This window comes from Drosophila ficusphila, unplaced genomic scaffold (genome assembly GCF_018152265.1).
Source record: "Drosophila ficusphila isolate 14025-0441.05 unplaced genomic scaffold, ASM1815226v1 contig_412, whole genome shotgun sequence".
Classification (NCBI taxonomy): domain Eukaryota; kingdom Metazoa; phylum Arthropoda; class Insecta; order Diptera; family Drosophilidae; genus Drosophila; species Drosophila ficusphila.
The window spans coordinates 6,303,320-6,317,128 of NW_025064326.1; the positions used below are offsets into that span (position 1 = coordinate 6,303,320).

General features: G+C 38.7%; 4 protein-coding genes, 1 long non-coding RNA gene and 7 other non-coding genes across 17 annotated transcripts; 2 read left to right on the forward strand and 10 right to left on the reverse strand.

Moving 5' to 3' along the window:
* Positions 1-183: 183 nt before the first annotated feature.
* LOC108089899 (sperm-associated antigen 7) lies at positions 184-3,697 on the reverse strand. Of its 5 annotated transcripts, none has more exons than XM_043207903.1 (9): positions 3,563-3,697; positions 1,757-3,478; positions 1,513-1,567; positions 1,307-1,341; positions 1,081-1,135; positions 875-912; positions 649-703; positions 443-480; positions 184-267 (listed from the first exon to the last, which is right to left on the reverse strand). In XM_043207903.1, exon 2 carries the CDS (start codon positions 3,403-3,405, stop codon positions 2,638-2,640), a length of 768 nt encoding a protein of 255 aa, XP_043063838.1. In that variant the 5' UTR covers positions 3,406-3,478; positions 3,563-3,697; the 3' UTR covers positions 184-267; positions 443-480; positions 649-703; positions 875-912; positions 1,081-1,135; positions 1,307-1,341; positions 1,513-1,567; positions 1,757-2,637. The 5 variants fall into 5 exon arrangements, with proteins under 5 accessions (XP_043063838.1, XP_043063837.1, XP_043063836.1 ...); XM_043207902.1 differs by having other exon boundaries at positions 875-909; positions 1,307-1,344; XM_043207901.1 differs by having other exon boundaries at positions 443-477; positions 1,307-1,344.
* On the reverse strand, positions 338-412 carry LOC122320042. Its single transcript, XR_006245461.1, has one exon. It is a non-coding gene; the product is annotated as a small nucleolar RNA Me28S-Cm2645 (small nucleolar RNA).
* LOC122320036 lies at positions 542-616 on the reverse strand. The gene has a single exon (XR_006245455.1). It is a non-coding gene; the product is annotated as a small nucleolar RNA Me28S-Cm2645 (small nucleolar RNA).
* LOC122320043 lies at positions 770-844 on the reverse strand. The gene has a single exon (XR_006245462.1). It is a non-coding gene; the product is annotated as a small nucleolar RNA Me28S-Cm2645 (small nucleolar RNA).
* On the reverse strand, positions 974-1,048 carry LOC122320037. The gene has a single exon (XR_006245456.1). It is a non-coding gene; the product is annotated as a small nucleolar RNA Me28S-Cm2645 (small nucleolar RNA).
* Positions 1,202-1,276, reverse strand: LOC122320034. The gene has a single exon (XR_006245453.1). It is a non-coding gene; the product is annotated as a small nucleolar RNA Me28S-Cm2645 (small nucleolar RNA).
* LOC122320038 lies at positions 1,406-1,480 on the reverse strand. Its single transcript, XR_006245457.1, has one exon. It is a non-coding gene; the product is annotated as a small nucleolar RNA Me28S-Cm2645 (small nucleolar RNA).
* On the reverse strand, positions 1,634-1,708 carry LOC122320035. The gene has a single exon (XR_006245454.1). It is a non-coding gene; the product is annotated as a small nucleolar RNA Me28S-Cm2645 (small nucleolar RNA).
* Positions 3,698-3,845: 148 nt separating the features above from the next.
* Positions 3,846-5,875, forward strand: LOC108089971 (cryptochrome-2). Its single transcript, XM_017188473.2, has 2 exons — positions 3,846-4,728; positions 4,781-5,875. The coding sequence occupies exons 1-2, from the start codon at positions 4,062-4,064 to the stop codon at positions 5,731-5,733; spliced, it is 1,620 nt and encodes a 539-aa protein (XP_017043962.1). The 5' UTR covers positions 3,846-4,061; the 3' UTR covers positions 5,734-5,875.
* A 154-nt stretch (positions 5,876-6,029) lies between these two features.
* Positions 6,030-7,017, forward strand: LOC108089999. The gene has a single exon (XM_017188502.1). It carries the CDS (start codon positions 6,177-6,179, stop codon positions 6,825-6,827), a length of 651 nt encoding a protein of 216 aa, XP_017043991.1. The 5' UTR covers positions 6,030-6,176; the 3' UTR covers positions 6,828-7,017.
* Positions 7,018-9,009: 1,992 nt separating this feature from the next.
* LOC108089998 (synaptic vesicle membrane protein VAT-1 homolog) lies at positions 9,010-9,959 on the reverse strand. Of its 2 annotated transcripts, none has more exons than XM_043207931.1 (2): positions 9,880-9,959; positions 9,010-9,818 (listed from the first exon to the last, which is right to left on the reverse strand). In XM_043207931.1, exons 1-2 carry the CDS (start codon positions 9,920-9,922, stop codon positions 9,487-9,489), a joined length of 375 nt encoding a protein of 124 aa, XP_043063866.1. In that variant the 5' UTR covers positions 9,923-9,959; the 3' UTR covers positions 9,010-9,486. The 2 variants fall into 2 exon arrangements, with proteins under 2 accessions (XP_043063866.1, XP_017043990.2); XM_017188501.2 differs by having other exon boundaries at positions 9,010-9,824; positions 9,880-9,954.
* Positions 9,960-10,944: 985 nt separating this feature from the next.
* On the reverse strand, positions 10,945-11,129 carry LOC108089802. Its single transcript, XR_001771307.2, has 2 exons — positions 11,049-11,129; positions 10,945-10,993 (listed from the first exon to the last, which is right to left on the reverse strand). It is a non-coding gene; the product is annotated as an uncharacterized LOC108089802 (long non-coding RNA).
* Positions 11,130-13,809: the final 2,680 nt, after the last annotated feature.

Sequence of the window (13,809 nt, forward strand, 5' to 3'; positions counted from 1 at the left end):
CAACATCGAAGTAATAACGATGTTTCTATTTATTTTCCCCATATTTTCAGCAATTGTTCCTAGATAACAGATATATGCTATAGTCGTCAGATTTTCATGAAATTTAATTTAATTATTTATTTATATCGCTGCGCCTTTATTCCTTTATTAAACAATTGGAACTCCCAATAAAACACAACGATGATTTCTTATATTAATTGTTTATTTTTTTCAAATTGTATTACATTTGTGAAGACGCCTCCAAATTTCTTATAGTTCAGCTGGGCCCTGTAAGTCAATGGAAAACCATGTGTTAGAATATAAGCCTTTTAAGACACTAGTAAATAAAAAAATGTGGAAAATCAGTTCTACTATCAAGATAAATCAGTCATAGACATCAGATGTCCCTATCTTAAGGTCTCATCATAAAAAAAGAGTTCACCTTATTTTAAAGTATACTTACATATATGAAAGAGTCCTTTCCATCATAGGTTACGGCTGCTAAAAAATAACATAATTAGTATTCTTCATAGTTACAGCAAACTTAATAAGTAATATTTTAAAAATCAGTTCTACTATTAAGATAAATCAGTCATAGACATCAGATGTCCCTATCTCAAGTTCTCATCATAAGAAAACATTTGTTAATGTATCATTCATTATACTTACTTATGAGAAATTACCAACTTTGAGGTTGCTGTGTAAGGTAAGGCACACATTGTATCTAAAACGAAAATATATCTTTATAAGTGGAATTTCAACTAACACTATACATTTTAAACATTCTTTTAAAATCAGTTCTACTATCAAGATAAATCAGTCATAGACATCAGATGTCCCTATCTTAAGGTCTCATCATAAAAAAAGAGTTCACCTTATTTTAAAGTATACTTACATATATGAAAGAGTCCTTTCCATCATAGGTTACGGCTGCTAAAAAATAACATAATTAGTATTCTTCATAGTTACAGCAAACTTAATAAGTAATATTTTAAAAATCAGTTCTACTATTAAGATAAATCAGTCATAGACATCAGATGTCCCTATCTCAAGTTCTCATCATAAGAAAACATTTGTTAATGTATCATTCATTATACTTACTTATGAGAAATTACCAACTTTGAGGTTGCTGTGTAAGGTAAGGCACACATTGTATCTAAAACGAAAATATATCTTTATAAGTGGAATTTCAACTAACACTATACATTTTAAACATTCTTTTAAAATCAGTTCTACTATCAAGATAAATCAGTCATAGACATCAGATGTCCCTATCTTAAGGTCTCATCATAAAAAAAGAGTTCACCTTATTTTAAAGTATACTTACATATATGAAAGAGTCCTTTCCATCATAGGTTACGGCTGCTAAAAAATAACATAATTAGTATTCTTCATAGTTACAGCAAACTTAATAAGTAATATTTTAAAAATCAGTTCTACTATTAAGATAAATCAGTCATAGACATCAGATGTCCCTATCTCAAGTTCTCATCATAAGAAAACATTTGTTAATGTATCATTCATTATACTTACTTATGAGAAATTACCAACTTTGAGGTTGCTGTGTAAGGTAAGGCACACATTGTATCTAAAACGAAAATATATCTTTATAAGTGGAATTTCAACTAACACTATACATTTTAAACATTCTTTTAAAATCAGTTCTACTATCAAGATAAATCAGTCATAGACATCAGATGTCCCTATCTAAGAGTCTCATCAGGAAATCAAGTTTAACTAACGAATGTATTTGCGAAGGAGTATATGTAGTTCTTACCGTTTAAATATGCCACATGGTCCACAGAAGTCTCAAATTGGGACTCCTTAGGTCAAAGTTCCCACGCTGCTCAGCGAAAGTGTTGTATTTCCAAAAGGGAACATCTCTCAGCTTGGTTTTAATTATCAGCTACCATATAAGGCTTGGTCTTTGTAATTTGATAGAATTGTACGAAGTTTTCTCTTGGAAATCATTTTTTATTTTAATTTTGTTCTGCTAGCTCTAAAACACGTGGAGCGTTTTTCGGCCTTCCTCAGCTTGTGACTGTCTCACCGTGTTGTGAAGTGATTAGGAATAAAATACTGAACGTGGAATGTTATGTATTTTTTAGTGCCACTTGTGATGGCGCCGCATTTTCAAGATTAATTTGAATTCGTCAGTTTTTTTTCTATATTTTTATTATATAAATAGATATTGCGATTCGGACGCTTTTGCGGATACATAACTTGTTCTAAACACTTCTAACTCTCGCATCCTAATTGGCCAACAAATTAAATTGCTTATTACTTATGATTTACATGGCAGTCGGTGACCTTGCATGTGACTAATCTGAATCAACAAAACTAATCTCACTCAATACAAGGCTGTCATAAACTCAAAAAATAAGGCGATTCCGGGGACAAGAATTCGATTGGTATAAACAAGAGAAGGTTTTGAATCTTTTTCCTCCTTCTAAATACAATTACTGTAATCGAAAATGTATAATCTGTAACATGTGTGGCGGTGTGGAATTCTCCAGTTAATAAACGAGAAAACGATGCTTGCTTCTGAATTTATGCGCAAGGGTTTATGGAGCCCTTATAGAGTATAATCAAATATTTTGGGTTACGACAGTCTTGCATTAAGTGAGCTATCTGTATACTAATTGTGTCCCAGCCGACTCATGGGTCCCCTGAGGATGTGGTTGCCTCCTGTTGGTGCTCCTGTTCCTGCTCAAGTTCCTGTTGCTGCGCCAGTCGTAGGCGTTTTTTGGCTTGGATGTCGGCCAACGTTTGTTCGATGGAGCGCATGTCCTTCTTGTTTTTGCTGGGAACAAACCCGTAGCTTTGGTTGGTCTCCGTTTTGCGGGCCGCCTGCAGTGCGGCCGACTCTCCAATGAGGTGGGCATATTTGGCCTTGTAGTTGGTCGTGGGTTTAATTTCGCCGGTGTCCTGATCCCCAGCCGCGGATGAAGATGCGCAGTTTGCCGCTTCGGAAGTGGAGGCTTCCTTGTCGCTTTGTTCTTGCGCTAGCCGCTCTCGTCTTCGTTCCGCATACTCCTTTGCTATTTCCGCATTCCAGCCGTCACCATTTCGCCTGGCCGTGACCTCATCTTCGCCAGGAGCGTGCTCCTTTTTATACACAACTGAATGTCGGTCCACATCCTCGCGGCCAAAGCTCATGGCAATAAAACCGCCATTTTCAGCTATCTCGTGGATAACAGAGCGATGCACCTTGTCCAGCGGCTGGAATTCGATGCACTGTCTGTCGTCCTTGGCAAAACGCGCCATCCGTTCGTCCACATATTTTCGAAAACGGAGAAGCTCCTCCTTTTGTTTGTTTTGCATGCGCTCCATCATTTCGCGCTGTTTCTTGATCAGCGTCTTTTGCTGCTCGTTGTTGGCAGGCGGTGCATCCATGGCATTGAGTATCGAATCAAGCAGGTCCATTGTCCCGCCGTGTTTTCCTCGCTTTTCCGCCGTGTATCCCTCGCTGGTTCTTGATCAATTGGCGGATGTGCGCCTGCGATGCCATCGAAAGAAATGCGAGGGAATCTCAGTTAAACGGGCTGTTCGCTCTTTGTGGACAGACTTTTGGGGGACTTACCACTCTCTGGCGTTTATTATTAGCCACTTGGGGTGTTCGAAAGCCTTCGATTTGCTTGTTTTATTCGGGTAAAAGTAATTATAATTATATTGGCAACCGGTGCTTGTGCACCAAATAGGCTCTGCGAAAAATACCGAAAATAGAGGATGTCAACCTTGTGCTAATTCGGTATTTTTTATTGTACCACAGCTGTTTACACTAAGCGCTGTGTTTTGCAGATTTTATATTTCTTAACCTTTGTCACCAAGCACTAAAAGTATTTTTAAATTGCAAAGAACTCCATATATGTTTAAAATGGGGTAAATAAACTTTAATTTAGTGGTTAAAAAAGTTAAAGTTCGATTAATGAGCAGTGTATAATTATATGTTAGTTTTTGCAGCCCAGTGTAAAAGAGTAATGAAAATAAGTTGGCAGGTTCCGTAAAGCGCTTTTGCGTTTAAAAATCATTTAGCTTTAAATTGCAGTTATTACCGTTTTAAGTCACAGGCACGTGCTGCAATGGACGCAAAACAACGCACACTGGTCCATTGGTTTCGCAAAGGACTCCGGGTGCACGACAATCCCGCCTTATCGCAGATTTTTACCGCCGCCAACGCTGCGCCAGGAAAATATTTCGTTCGCCCGATTTTCATTCTGGATCCTGGAATCCTCGATTGGATGCAAGTTGGGGCCAATCGCTGGAGATTTCTTCAGCAAACTCTCGAGGATTTGGATAAGCAGCTGCGTAAACTTGATTCCCGCTTGTTTGTAGTGCGTGGAAAGCCTGCGGAGGTGTTTCCCAGGATTTTTAAAAGCTGGCGCGTAGAACTCCTAACTTTTGAGACAGATATTGAACCATATTCCCTATCTAGGGATTCTGCAGTGCAGAAGTTGGCCAAAGTCGACGGTGTTAAGGTGGAAACCCATTGTTCTCATACAATTTACAACCCGGACTTGGTCATAGCCAAAAATCTCGGCAAGGCTCCTATAACCTATCAAAAGTTTCTAGGCATTGTGGACAAACTTAAAGTGCCCAATGTCTTGGGGGTACCGGAGAAGCTTAAGACGAGGTTAGATCCACCTAAAGATGAAGTGGAGCAGGATGACTCAACTGCTTATGACGTTCCCACATTGGAGCAACTGGTCAAGCGGCCTGAGGAGCTGGGTCCCAATAAATTTCCAGGAGGTGAATATGCTAGATTATAAACTATGCCCTATTATTTTAATTACTTTTACAGGAGAAACAGAGGCGCTGCGCCGCATGAAGGATTCCTTGAGTGATGAGCTCTGGGTGGCCCGCTTTGAGAAACCCAACACAGCACCCAATTCCCTGGAGCCCAGCACTACTGTTCTGAGCCCTTACTTGAAATTTGGATGCCTTAGTGCCCGATTGTTTAATGAGAAACTCAAGGAGATTCTCAAGCGTCAGCCGAAGCACTCCCAGCCTCCTGTTTCACTTATTGGACAACTCATGTGGAGGGAATTCTACTATACTGTGGCAGCTGCTGAGCCAAACTTCGATAGGATGTTGGGCAATGTCTACTGCCTGCAGGTTCCGTGGCAGGAGCAGCCTGAACACCTGAAGGCCTGGACTTATGGACGCACCGGTTATCCTTTTATTGATGCCATTATGCGACAGTTGCGGCAGGAGGGCTGGGTTCATCACTTGGCCCGACATGCTGTGGCCTGTTTCCTCACGCGCGGAGATCTCTGGATCAGCTGGGAGGAGGGACAGCGGGTGTTCGAACAGCTGCTGCTTGATCAGGATTGGGCCTTAAATGCGGGCAACTGGATGTGGCTATCGGCGTCAGCCTTTTTTCATCAGTACTTTCGCGTCTACAGCCCTGTGGCGTTTGGCAAGAAAACGGATCCCCAGGGGCACTACATCCGGAAGTATGTGCCGGAACTCGCAAAATACCCAGCTGGCTGTATTTACGAGCCGTGGAAGGCCTCGCTTGCCGATCAGCGGGCATACGGCTGCGTCCTGGGAACAGATTACCCTCACCGGATTGTTAAACACGAAATAGTGCACAAGGAGAACATCAAGCGAATGGGCGCCGCCTACAAGGTGAATCGGGAGGTGCGCACGGGTAAGGAGGAGGACTCCTTTGAGGAGCCTGAAACCTCCACTTCAGGCAAGCGAAAGGTGCGAAAGGCAACCGGAAATGCCGCAAAACGAGGCAAGAGGTAGTCTCATACTTTCTAGAATAGTATTTATAAAACTCAAGCTACCTAAAAAAAGGTAGTAATATTAAAATAATTATTTTGACTTGGAATATAATGTAAAACTAGATATATACTACACCGATATTATAAGTTGATTTCCAACACCACTTTAAAACATTATTTTTGGAAATGAAGTTAAATATATTTGGACACACATAACTATTTAAATATTCCGTTCCGTATGAAAATGAACATTTTCCAAAACATTTTAGCCTTGCGTTAGACTTCTAGTCCGGACGAGCTCTGTCGCTTGTCCGTCCAAGCGGTGAACTTCAGTCGTATCAAAAATTTCGGCAAGTTAAGACCTTCCATTTTTTGTTTGTAAAAAGCTATTTTTTCAAATTTCAATTTATAATTTTTGGTGAGATAGGTCTTTAATTTTCAAACCAGAGTTTATTGACAGAAAACATGTTTCGAAACTTGTTGATGCTGAGGAACAAGATGGCGCTACAGCGGATTCTGGTTTCCCGGTTGAGCTCGCGTTGCAACATGTCCACCGGGTTTACGTGCCTCACTATTAATCGCCCGAGAAACATCGACGGAGTGACCGTGATAGATATAAATATAAATGATATGGCCAAGAATGATATGGAGTTCAATCGCAATTTCGTGAACTCGCTGCCGGCGCTGGACATACCCCATTTCCAGGAGGCAATTCAGACCGTAGGCACGGATTTGGCTGATTCACCACCGGCGGAGGATTCGGTTCCCAAAGACAATGTAGAGATTCTGCCTGAAGGAGCACCCAGCTCTGTTCTAGATGTGGACGGCAATCCCATTGTGCCCATCGAGATCGATGGCTGGAATCAGGAAGACGATGATCCCACCGTGCAGAAGAACGTCAAGGACGTGGACATTGGCAATGATGATGAGTACAAGGCAGAGATGGCTCTACGAGTGCCAGAGGTTAGGGAAGCCCAAACAGAGTACAAGGGCATCAAGGTGAAGCTGCCGGAGACGGCCAACCAGGATGTGGGCACATATCGCTTCCGTCGCGACTCCCAGGACCTCGAGGAAGTCGGCGACGACACGCGCCTAGTTCGATTCGACAAAAAGTAGATAAAACATTAATATTCTTCCAAATTTTTTCGATCATTTTTAAGTTAATTTAATGCTGTCAAAATCTTTCTGGATGTACTAGTCGATACCTTCTCCAACCTTTTTTTTAATGTGGGAGTCGCTATGATTTGGCAATTTCTTAAGCGTACCTGGAATTAAACTTGAAGCACAGACATGCGTTTGCACAATATTAGAAAGTTGGCTCTTAATCTGGACTAAAGCGCGCAAATTTGAGGATATGGAAAGTTGAAATATGGACACATAAAAGCAATATGCCAATTCATCTGAGTTTGGTCGATGACTATCATGTGGACTTGGCCACTAAGAGCCGTTAGATTGCGACCGGTCATGCTTGAATGAAAATCCAACTGTAGACCACGACCACTATTTCAACCCACTCAGTCCGTTGGCCGTATCACAAAAGATCGTTTTGTGGTCAATGGCAACCGAAACCGGGGCAAACACTTCCCATAAATTGCATTAAAAGCGGGCCAGGGGCGAAAACTACTCGAAACAATGCAGCGGACATAAACACGCTGCAAAATGTTTGTAGGCTCTAAACCAAAATTGAATTTGCGGTTTTGCCTGCGGGGGGCGTGGCCGTGAGCGTTGGGCGGTAAAAGTGTGTGCAGGTGGGGCAAGAGCAAATAACTGTAAATGAAGCTAAAATGCGGTCAGCCAAATGGGGATGCAATAAAAATTGCCAGGAGCATTAGCGAATAGGGGGAGTGGGGAACAAGATTGATTATAATCAATATGAACAAAGGCAGGTACTGGTACCTTTTTGATTTATGCAAAATATTAATTGGTTTTCTTGGTTTTGAATATTTAAAGGCCTTTTTTTTTTAGAGATTTTTTCTGCCTTCGATAATATTGAAGGCATTTTTCACTTGCCTTGGAACTCTTTAGAGGAATTTTGATATTGCTTATGCGATTGAAAAGACTACTTAGAGTTTCCAGCGGCCAAGTATTTATTCTCCTCCACAATTTATCCATTTAGCTTGCGTTGGCTTTTCAATTGTTTCTCCCGGAGCTAAAAGGTTGAAGTCAAAAGCTAATCTAAATCAAATTGCTCACTGGAACTGGCTTCATTTGTATAAATGTTTATATGTAAATCGGTTAGTAAAAAAGTATAGCTAAACGATTGGAAATGAGAGACTAGCAAATTTAAATATTTTATCCGCATATACCATGCTATTTTTATTATTTTGCCTTCATTTCGAACAATCTTTAATAAATATTGTTATGTGTTCCATAAATCAAAATCCTGAGTGAATTCATATTTTGAATAGATAGTCATAGGTGTTATCTTCTTCGCTTTTTGGTTTTAAACATAGGTCACCGTTTTCCTGGTAGGCACGCTCTTTTGCATAGTTGGACTCCCTTAATGCCGCCTCCAGTGTTCTTCGCTGCTTTTGGTAAATTTGCACACCACTTGAGTGCCTAGTATCGTGATTTATCAGTATGTCACGAGCGCTTATAAGCGATCTTAGTTTTATATCCCAATATTCTCGTTGTTTGGTGAAACTTTGAAAATAAAGCTTATGACAGTAACCCCGGGCTTGTCAATATGAATATTGTTAAGATCTTCATCTTGCTAAATAATTATGACAACTGCCACTACCAGGGACACAAATAAATGCTAAAAGAATTAGGGAAGCTTTAAGCAAGTTGCGAAGCCAATTAGAGCAAATAAATTCTTTATAAAGTGTTATTTTAAAAGGTAACATTGAAGATGGGGTTTCTCCAGTTTTGAAGTTCTTCATAGCTTCGATTTATACAATTCGCTTGACATTAAGCGAATTCGGTAAATCAACAGATACAGTCGAATCCCAATAATTCGTACCCCGCTAAATCTAAAATCGCGATAATTCGTAAAAAATTCTGTTCCCTTGAAAAAATCCCTTGAAAAAATCTCGATAAATCGAATTCCCGTCTAATTCGTAAAAAAGTGATCCCCTTGCCATTTCGAATTATCGGGACTCGACTGTATAACAAAATATTTCCTTAAAAACCGGACTATTAATAATTTAGTTGACATACACCTAACGTAATAAGGATCAAAATAAATAATAGTAAAAAATCTAGTTACTACAGATTTGTTATGAAAGTAAGAGACTAGCGAGACTAGCATATTAAAATATTTTATCCCCGTATATCTTAAAAAGTGAATACAAGACTATTTATTTGCCTTCATTGCGAACAATCTTTAATTAATATTGTTACATGTTCCATAAACCAAAATGCTGAGTTGTTTCATGTTTAGTAAACATAGTCATAGGTGCTATCTTCCCTTGGTATTGTACATCCGTTACTGTTTTCTTGGTAGGCACGCTGTTTTGAATCGTTGGACTGCTCTAATGCCGCCTCCAATGCTCTTTTTGCTTTCGGTAGAATTTCACACAACTTGAGTGCCCACTACTGTGATGTATCAGCGAGACACGAGCGTTTATAAGCGCTCTTAGTTGCATATTCAAATTTTCTCGTTGTTTGATGAAACTTTCAAATTCCGATAAATTATCACTTTTGTTTTCATAGTCTGATTTGAGAATAGCTAGTTCTAGCTTGAATATCCAGGTGCGGAGATCAGGCTGCGATTGGCATTTATATCTGTCTATGTTACTCCTTATTTTTCGATTCAGACGGTCCTTCATATCTTTTAATAAATCATCATTTCTTTTTTTATCCTTAATTTTTTGTTCCTCAAGTCGTTTTTGTTCGGCTCTAATAGCATCATCTTTTCTTTTTTTATCCTTAATTTTTGTTCCTCAAGTCGTTTTTGTTCGGCTCTAATAGCATCATCTTTTCTTTTTTTATCCTTAATTTTTTGTTCCTCAAGTCGTTTTTGTTCGGCCCTAATAGCATCATCTTTTCTTTTTTTATCCTTAATTTTTTGTTCCTCAAGCCGTTTTTGTTCGGCCCTAATAGCATCCTCTTTGATTTTTTTATCCTGTATTTGTTGTTCAAGCATGGCTCTTTTTACTGTCCAGCCTACAACTGGAATATTTTTTTCAATGTTATTCAAATATAAATATAAAGCTTATGTACTTACCGTAACCTAGGCTTGCCAATATCAATATTATTAAGATCTTCATCTTGCTAAATAAATTTGAAAACTGCCACTGCCAGAGTACAAATAACTGCTTTTTAAAACTGAGCCAAAGTATAGAGTGTACCGAAAGAATTAGGCAAGCTTTAAGCAAGTTGCGAAGCCAATTAGAGCAAATAAATTCTTTATGAAGTGTTATTTTAAAAGGTAACATTGAAGATGGGGTTTCTCCAGTTTTGAAGTTCTTCATAGCTTTGATGTATACAATTCGCTTGACATTAAGCGAATTCGGTAAAACAACAGATATGTATAACAAAATATTTCCTTAAAAACAGGACTATTATTAATTTATTTGACATACACGTAACGTAATAAGGATCAAAATAAATAATAGGAAAAAATCTAGTTACTACAGATTTGTTAAGAAAGTAAGAGACTAGCGAGACTAGCATATTAAAATATTTTATCCCCATATGATTTAAAAAGTAAATACAAGACTATTTATTTGCCTTCATTGCGAACAATCTTTAATTAATATTGTTACATGTTCCATAAACCAAAATGCTGAGTTGTTTCATATTTAGTAAACATAGTTATAGGTGTTATCTTCCCTTGGTTTTGTACATGCGATACTGTTTTCCTGGTAGGCACGCTCTTTTGAATCGTTGGACTGCTCTAATGCCGCCTCCAATGCTCTTTTTTGCTTTCGGTAGAATTTCACACAACTTGAGTGCCCACTACTGAATTGTATCAGATTGACACGAGCGATTATAAGCGCTCTTAGTTGCATATTCAACTTTTCTTGTAGTTGGATGAAAATTTCAAATTCCGTTAAAATATCTCTTTTGTCTGCATAGTCTGATTTGAGAATAGCTCGTTCTAGCTTGAATATCCAGTTGCGGAGATCAGGCTGCGATTGGTATTTATATCTGTCTATGTTACTCCTTATTTTTCGATTAAGACGGTCCTTCATATCTTTTAATAAATCATCATTTCTTTTTTTTATCCTTAATTTTTTTTTCCTGAAGTCGTTTTTGTTCGCTTTAAGCATCCTCTTTGATTTTTTTATCCTGTATTTGTTGTTCAAGCATGGCTCTTTTTACTGTCCAGCCTACAACTGGAATATTTTTGTCAATGTTATTCAAATATAAATATAAAGCTTATGTACTTACCGTAACCTAGGCTTGCCAATATCAATATTATTAAGATCTTCATCTTGCTAAATAAATTTGAAAACTGCCACTGCCAGAGTACAAATAACTGCTTTTTAAAATTGAGCCGAAGTATAGAGTGTACCGAAAGAATTAGGGAAGCTTTAAGCAATTTACAAAGCCAATTAGAGCGAAAAAATTCTTTATAAAGAGTTATTTTTAAAGGTAACATAGAAGGTGGCGTTTCTCCAGCTTTTAAGTTTTCTTCGATTTATGAATTTCGCTCGACACTAAGCAAATTCGTTAAAACAATAGATATAAAAAAATATCCTTAAAAAATTTAATTAAAAAAAAGTGAGAAAATTTATAGAAAGTTGTCATATATAGAGAAATACTTTTCGTTGACGTAATAAGGATCGAAATAAACAATAGGAAAAATCTAGCTACCAAAAGATTTTTGTTGAAAGCAAAGGTATACGACTATATACTTCGGATCGCAGAAGCTAGCTTTCTTCATTATTCTTGGTGAATTTCTTTTCTCCCAAAATCTCCGGTTAAAATGAGATAAAGATAGCAATAATGGAAATCTGTAAATAATAGTATTCATATCAAAGTCGTCTGCAGCAATAACACTCAGACATGGAAATGGAGACGAATACTCGGGAAAACTCACTGCCGGCAGTTTGCGCCTGGAAATGATGTGGTTGGTTAGTTGTGGTCCATGTGGTGGTTGTTGTTGCTTCTCCTGAAATGGAAATGACGACTGGCTGACTGAGAACTTTTTTTGGGCTCAGCCAACTTGTAACCGTAAATGTAACTACATCATTTAAAGTTAGGCCCGCCGGCAGTAGGTCAGACATCCAGACATCAGACGCCGGAGCAATGGGGCTTTTAAATGAAAATAGCAATGCCAAAAACATTCCTAGCCAGCGGTATTTATGCAGTTTTAAAAGGGAACAATTTTAAAGGGTTATATAGTAAGCAGATAATTTTCATTTTTGATTGGGGTACATAAACACACCTCTCTTAGTAAATAGTTAAACCCTTTTTAAGCCTGCCTTACTTAATCCATTAGTATTTAATATTTTCGAGAGAAGGGTAAAGCTTAGTTTTTCATTTCATAAAAAATATTCTTGCTTTATCTTATATACATTTTTTTGTTTTTTGAACGTAAATACGTAAATATATTTATTATTTAAATGCACACTGCAGTCGAAATAATCGATAAGTCAGCCAGTCGAGATCCAATCAAAGCAATCAGCATCAAATGGACCGCTCAGTGGTCCCGCCCCAAGCTGCCACTCCTCTTCCTTTCGCTCCCGTCCCCCTCCCCCCAAAACCGGAGGCCATCAGCATCATCATTATCATTACCGTTATCATCGCTGGTCGGCTGGCGTTTCCGCTGGGCCAGAGAGTTGGCCAAGGGCCATTACAGAAGTTGACCAACTTTTAATACCCGCACTGGCCATGTTGCGCATGTGTAATCCCATTAAAATCCAATAAGTTAAATTATTTCCATTATTATTATGTGAACGCACTTTGTCGCCGTCCGTCCGTCAGTTCATCAGCCCCACCACCCACCTCCCCCTCCCCCCTGCGACCACCTCTTTTGTGTCCTGCGTGATAACTGCTCATGTGGGCGTTTATCTCTCGTGTGGCTTTTGTCGTCCACTTCGGTGTCCCTTCTACCTCGACACTTAAAATATTTATGGTCTCCATGTGTACGCATACCTACCAGAAATAAGACCTAATAATATGTAGAAGTGAATAAAGAACATTAAAAATAAACTTAACTGCTTTTCCTAATTTGAAAGTATGGTAAATTATTGCTTGGTTTGGAATTTTTGTTAAATATACCGCTTAGAATTTTGTAAATTATGTAATTTTGTTTTCCTTAAAAATATTTTTTGTCGAAAGGGTACTTTTTTGTTGAGGTGTATCTGTCGAAATCCGGCGGCAGCACTTTTGACCAATATCTGCAACACTTCAAACTCTGCTGGCTGTTTCTGTTTCATCTCGAGGCCGATGTCCGAGTGTGGTCACGCCCCCTTCCCCCGCCCGCCCCGCCCCTTTACTTCTGTCCCCTGTTTGTTGGCCATTAAATTGCATTACGTTCGTGCAATCATTATGATTGCCATTGCCGTTGTTGTTTCCATTGTTTCGAGTAATTTGCGTATATTTTTTAATTACTTGGATGCTGGGTTCGAAGCTTAAGAGCCGCTGAAATGTCGATGGGACTTAACTTAAATAATAGATTTTATCGAATAACATTTTTTTCAGAAGGTTCAGAATATAAAGAAATTCCTTAAGTCAAAATAAGCTGATTTTTTTGTCTTTAAATAAAAAAAATGATTATTTAAATATCAAAGCACACACATAGGAATTAAATGGCATTAAAAACTTAGCCGGACCAAGTCCGTTCTGATATCTCGCCTACAATGGCATCGTTAATGGATCCACTGGACGGATGCAATCACCATCAATATCCAGCAATCAATACTCGATGAGGCAATCGAAGGCAAACCAGAGCATAAATGCCTGTGAGCCACTTGAAAGTCATCAGAGCTGTTATCTAATGGAATTCCTCAACTTCTGTCGGCATTTTCCTGTCTTTTTTGCCCCACCCAAAAGGGTTCATAATTAAACATGCAACGCATAATGGTGCTCTAATGGCTAATGAATGGGGTGGATTGGGTGGTTGGAAAGAGAGAGAAAGATGGACTGCAAGATGCCAGGCGGTGTAAAATTTGCATATTCCCCCTTTTCGCCCCGTTTGCCGTGC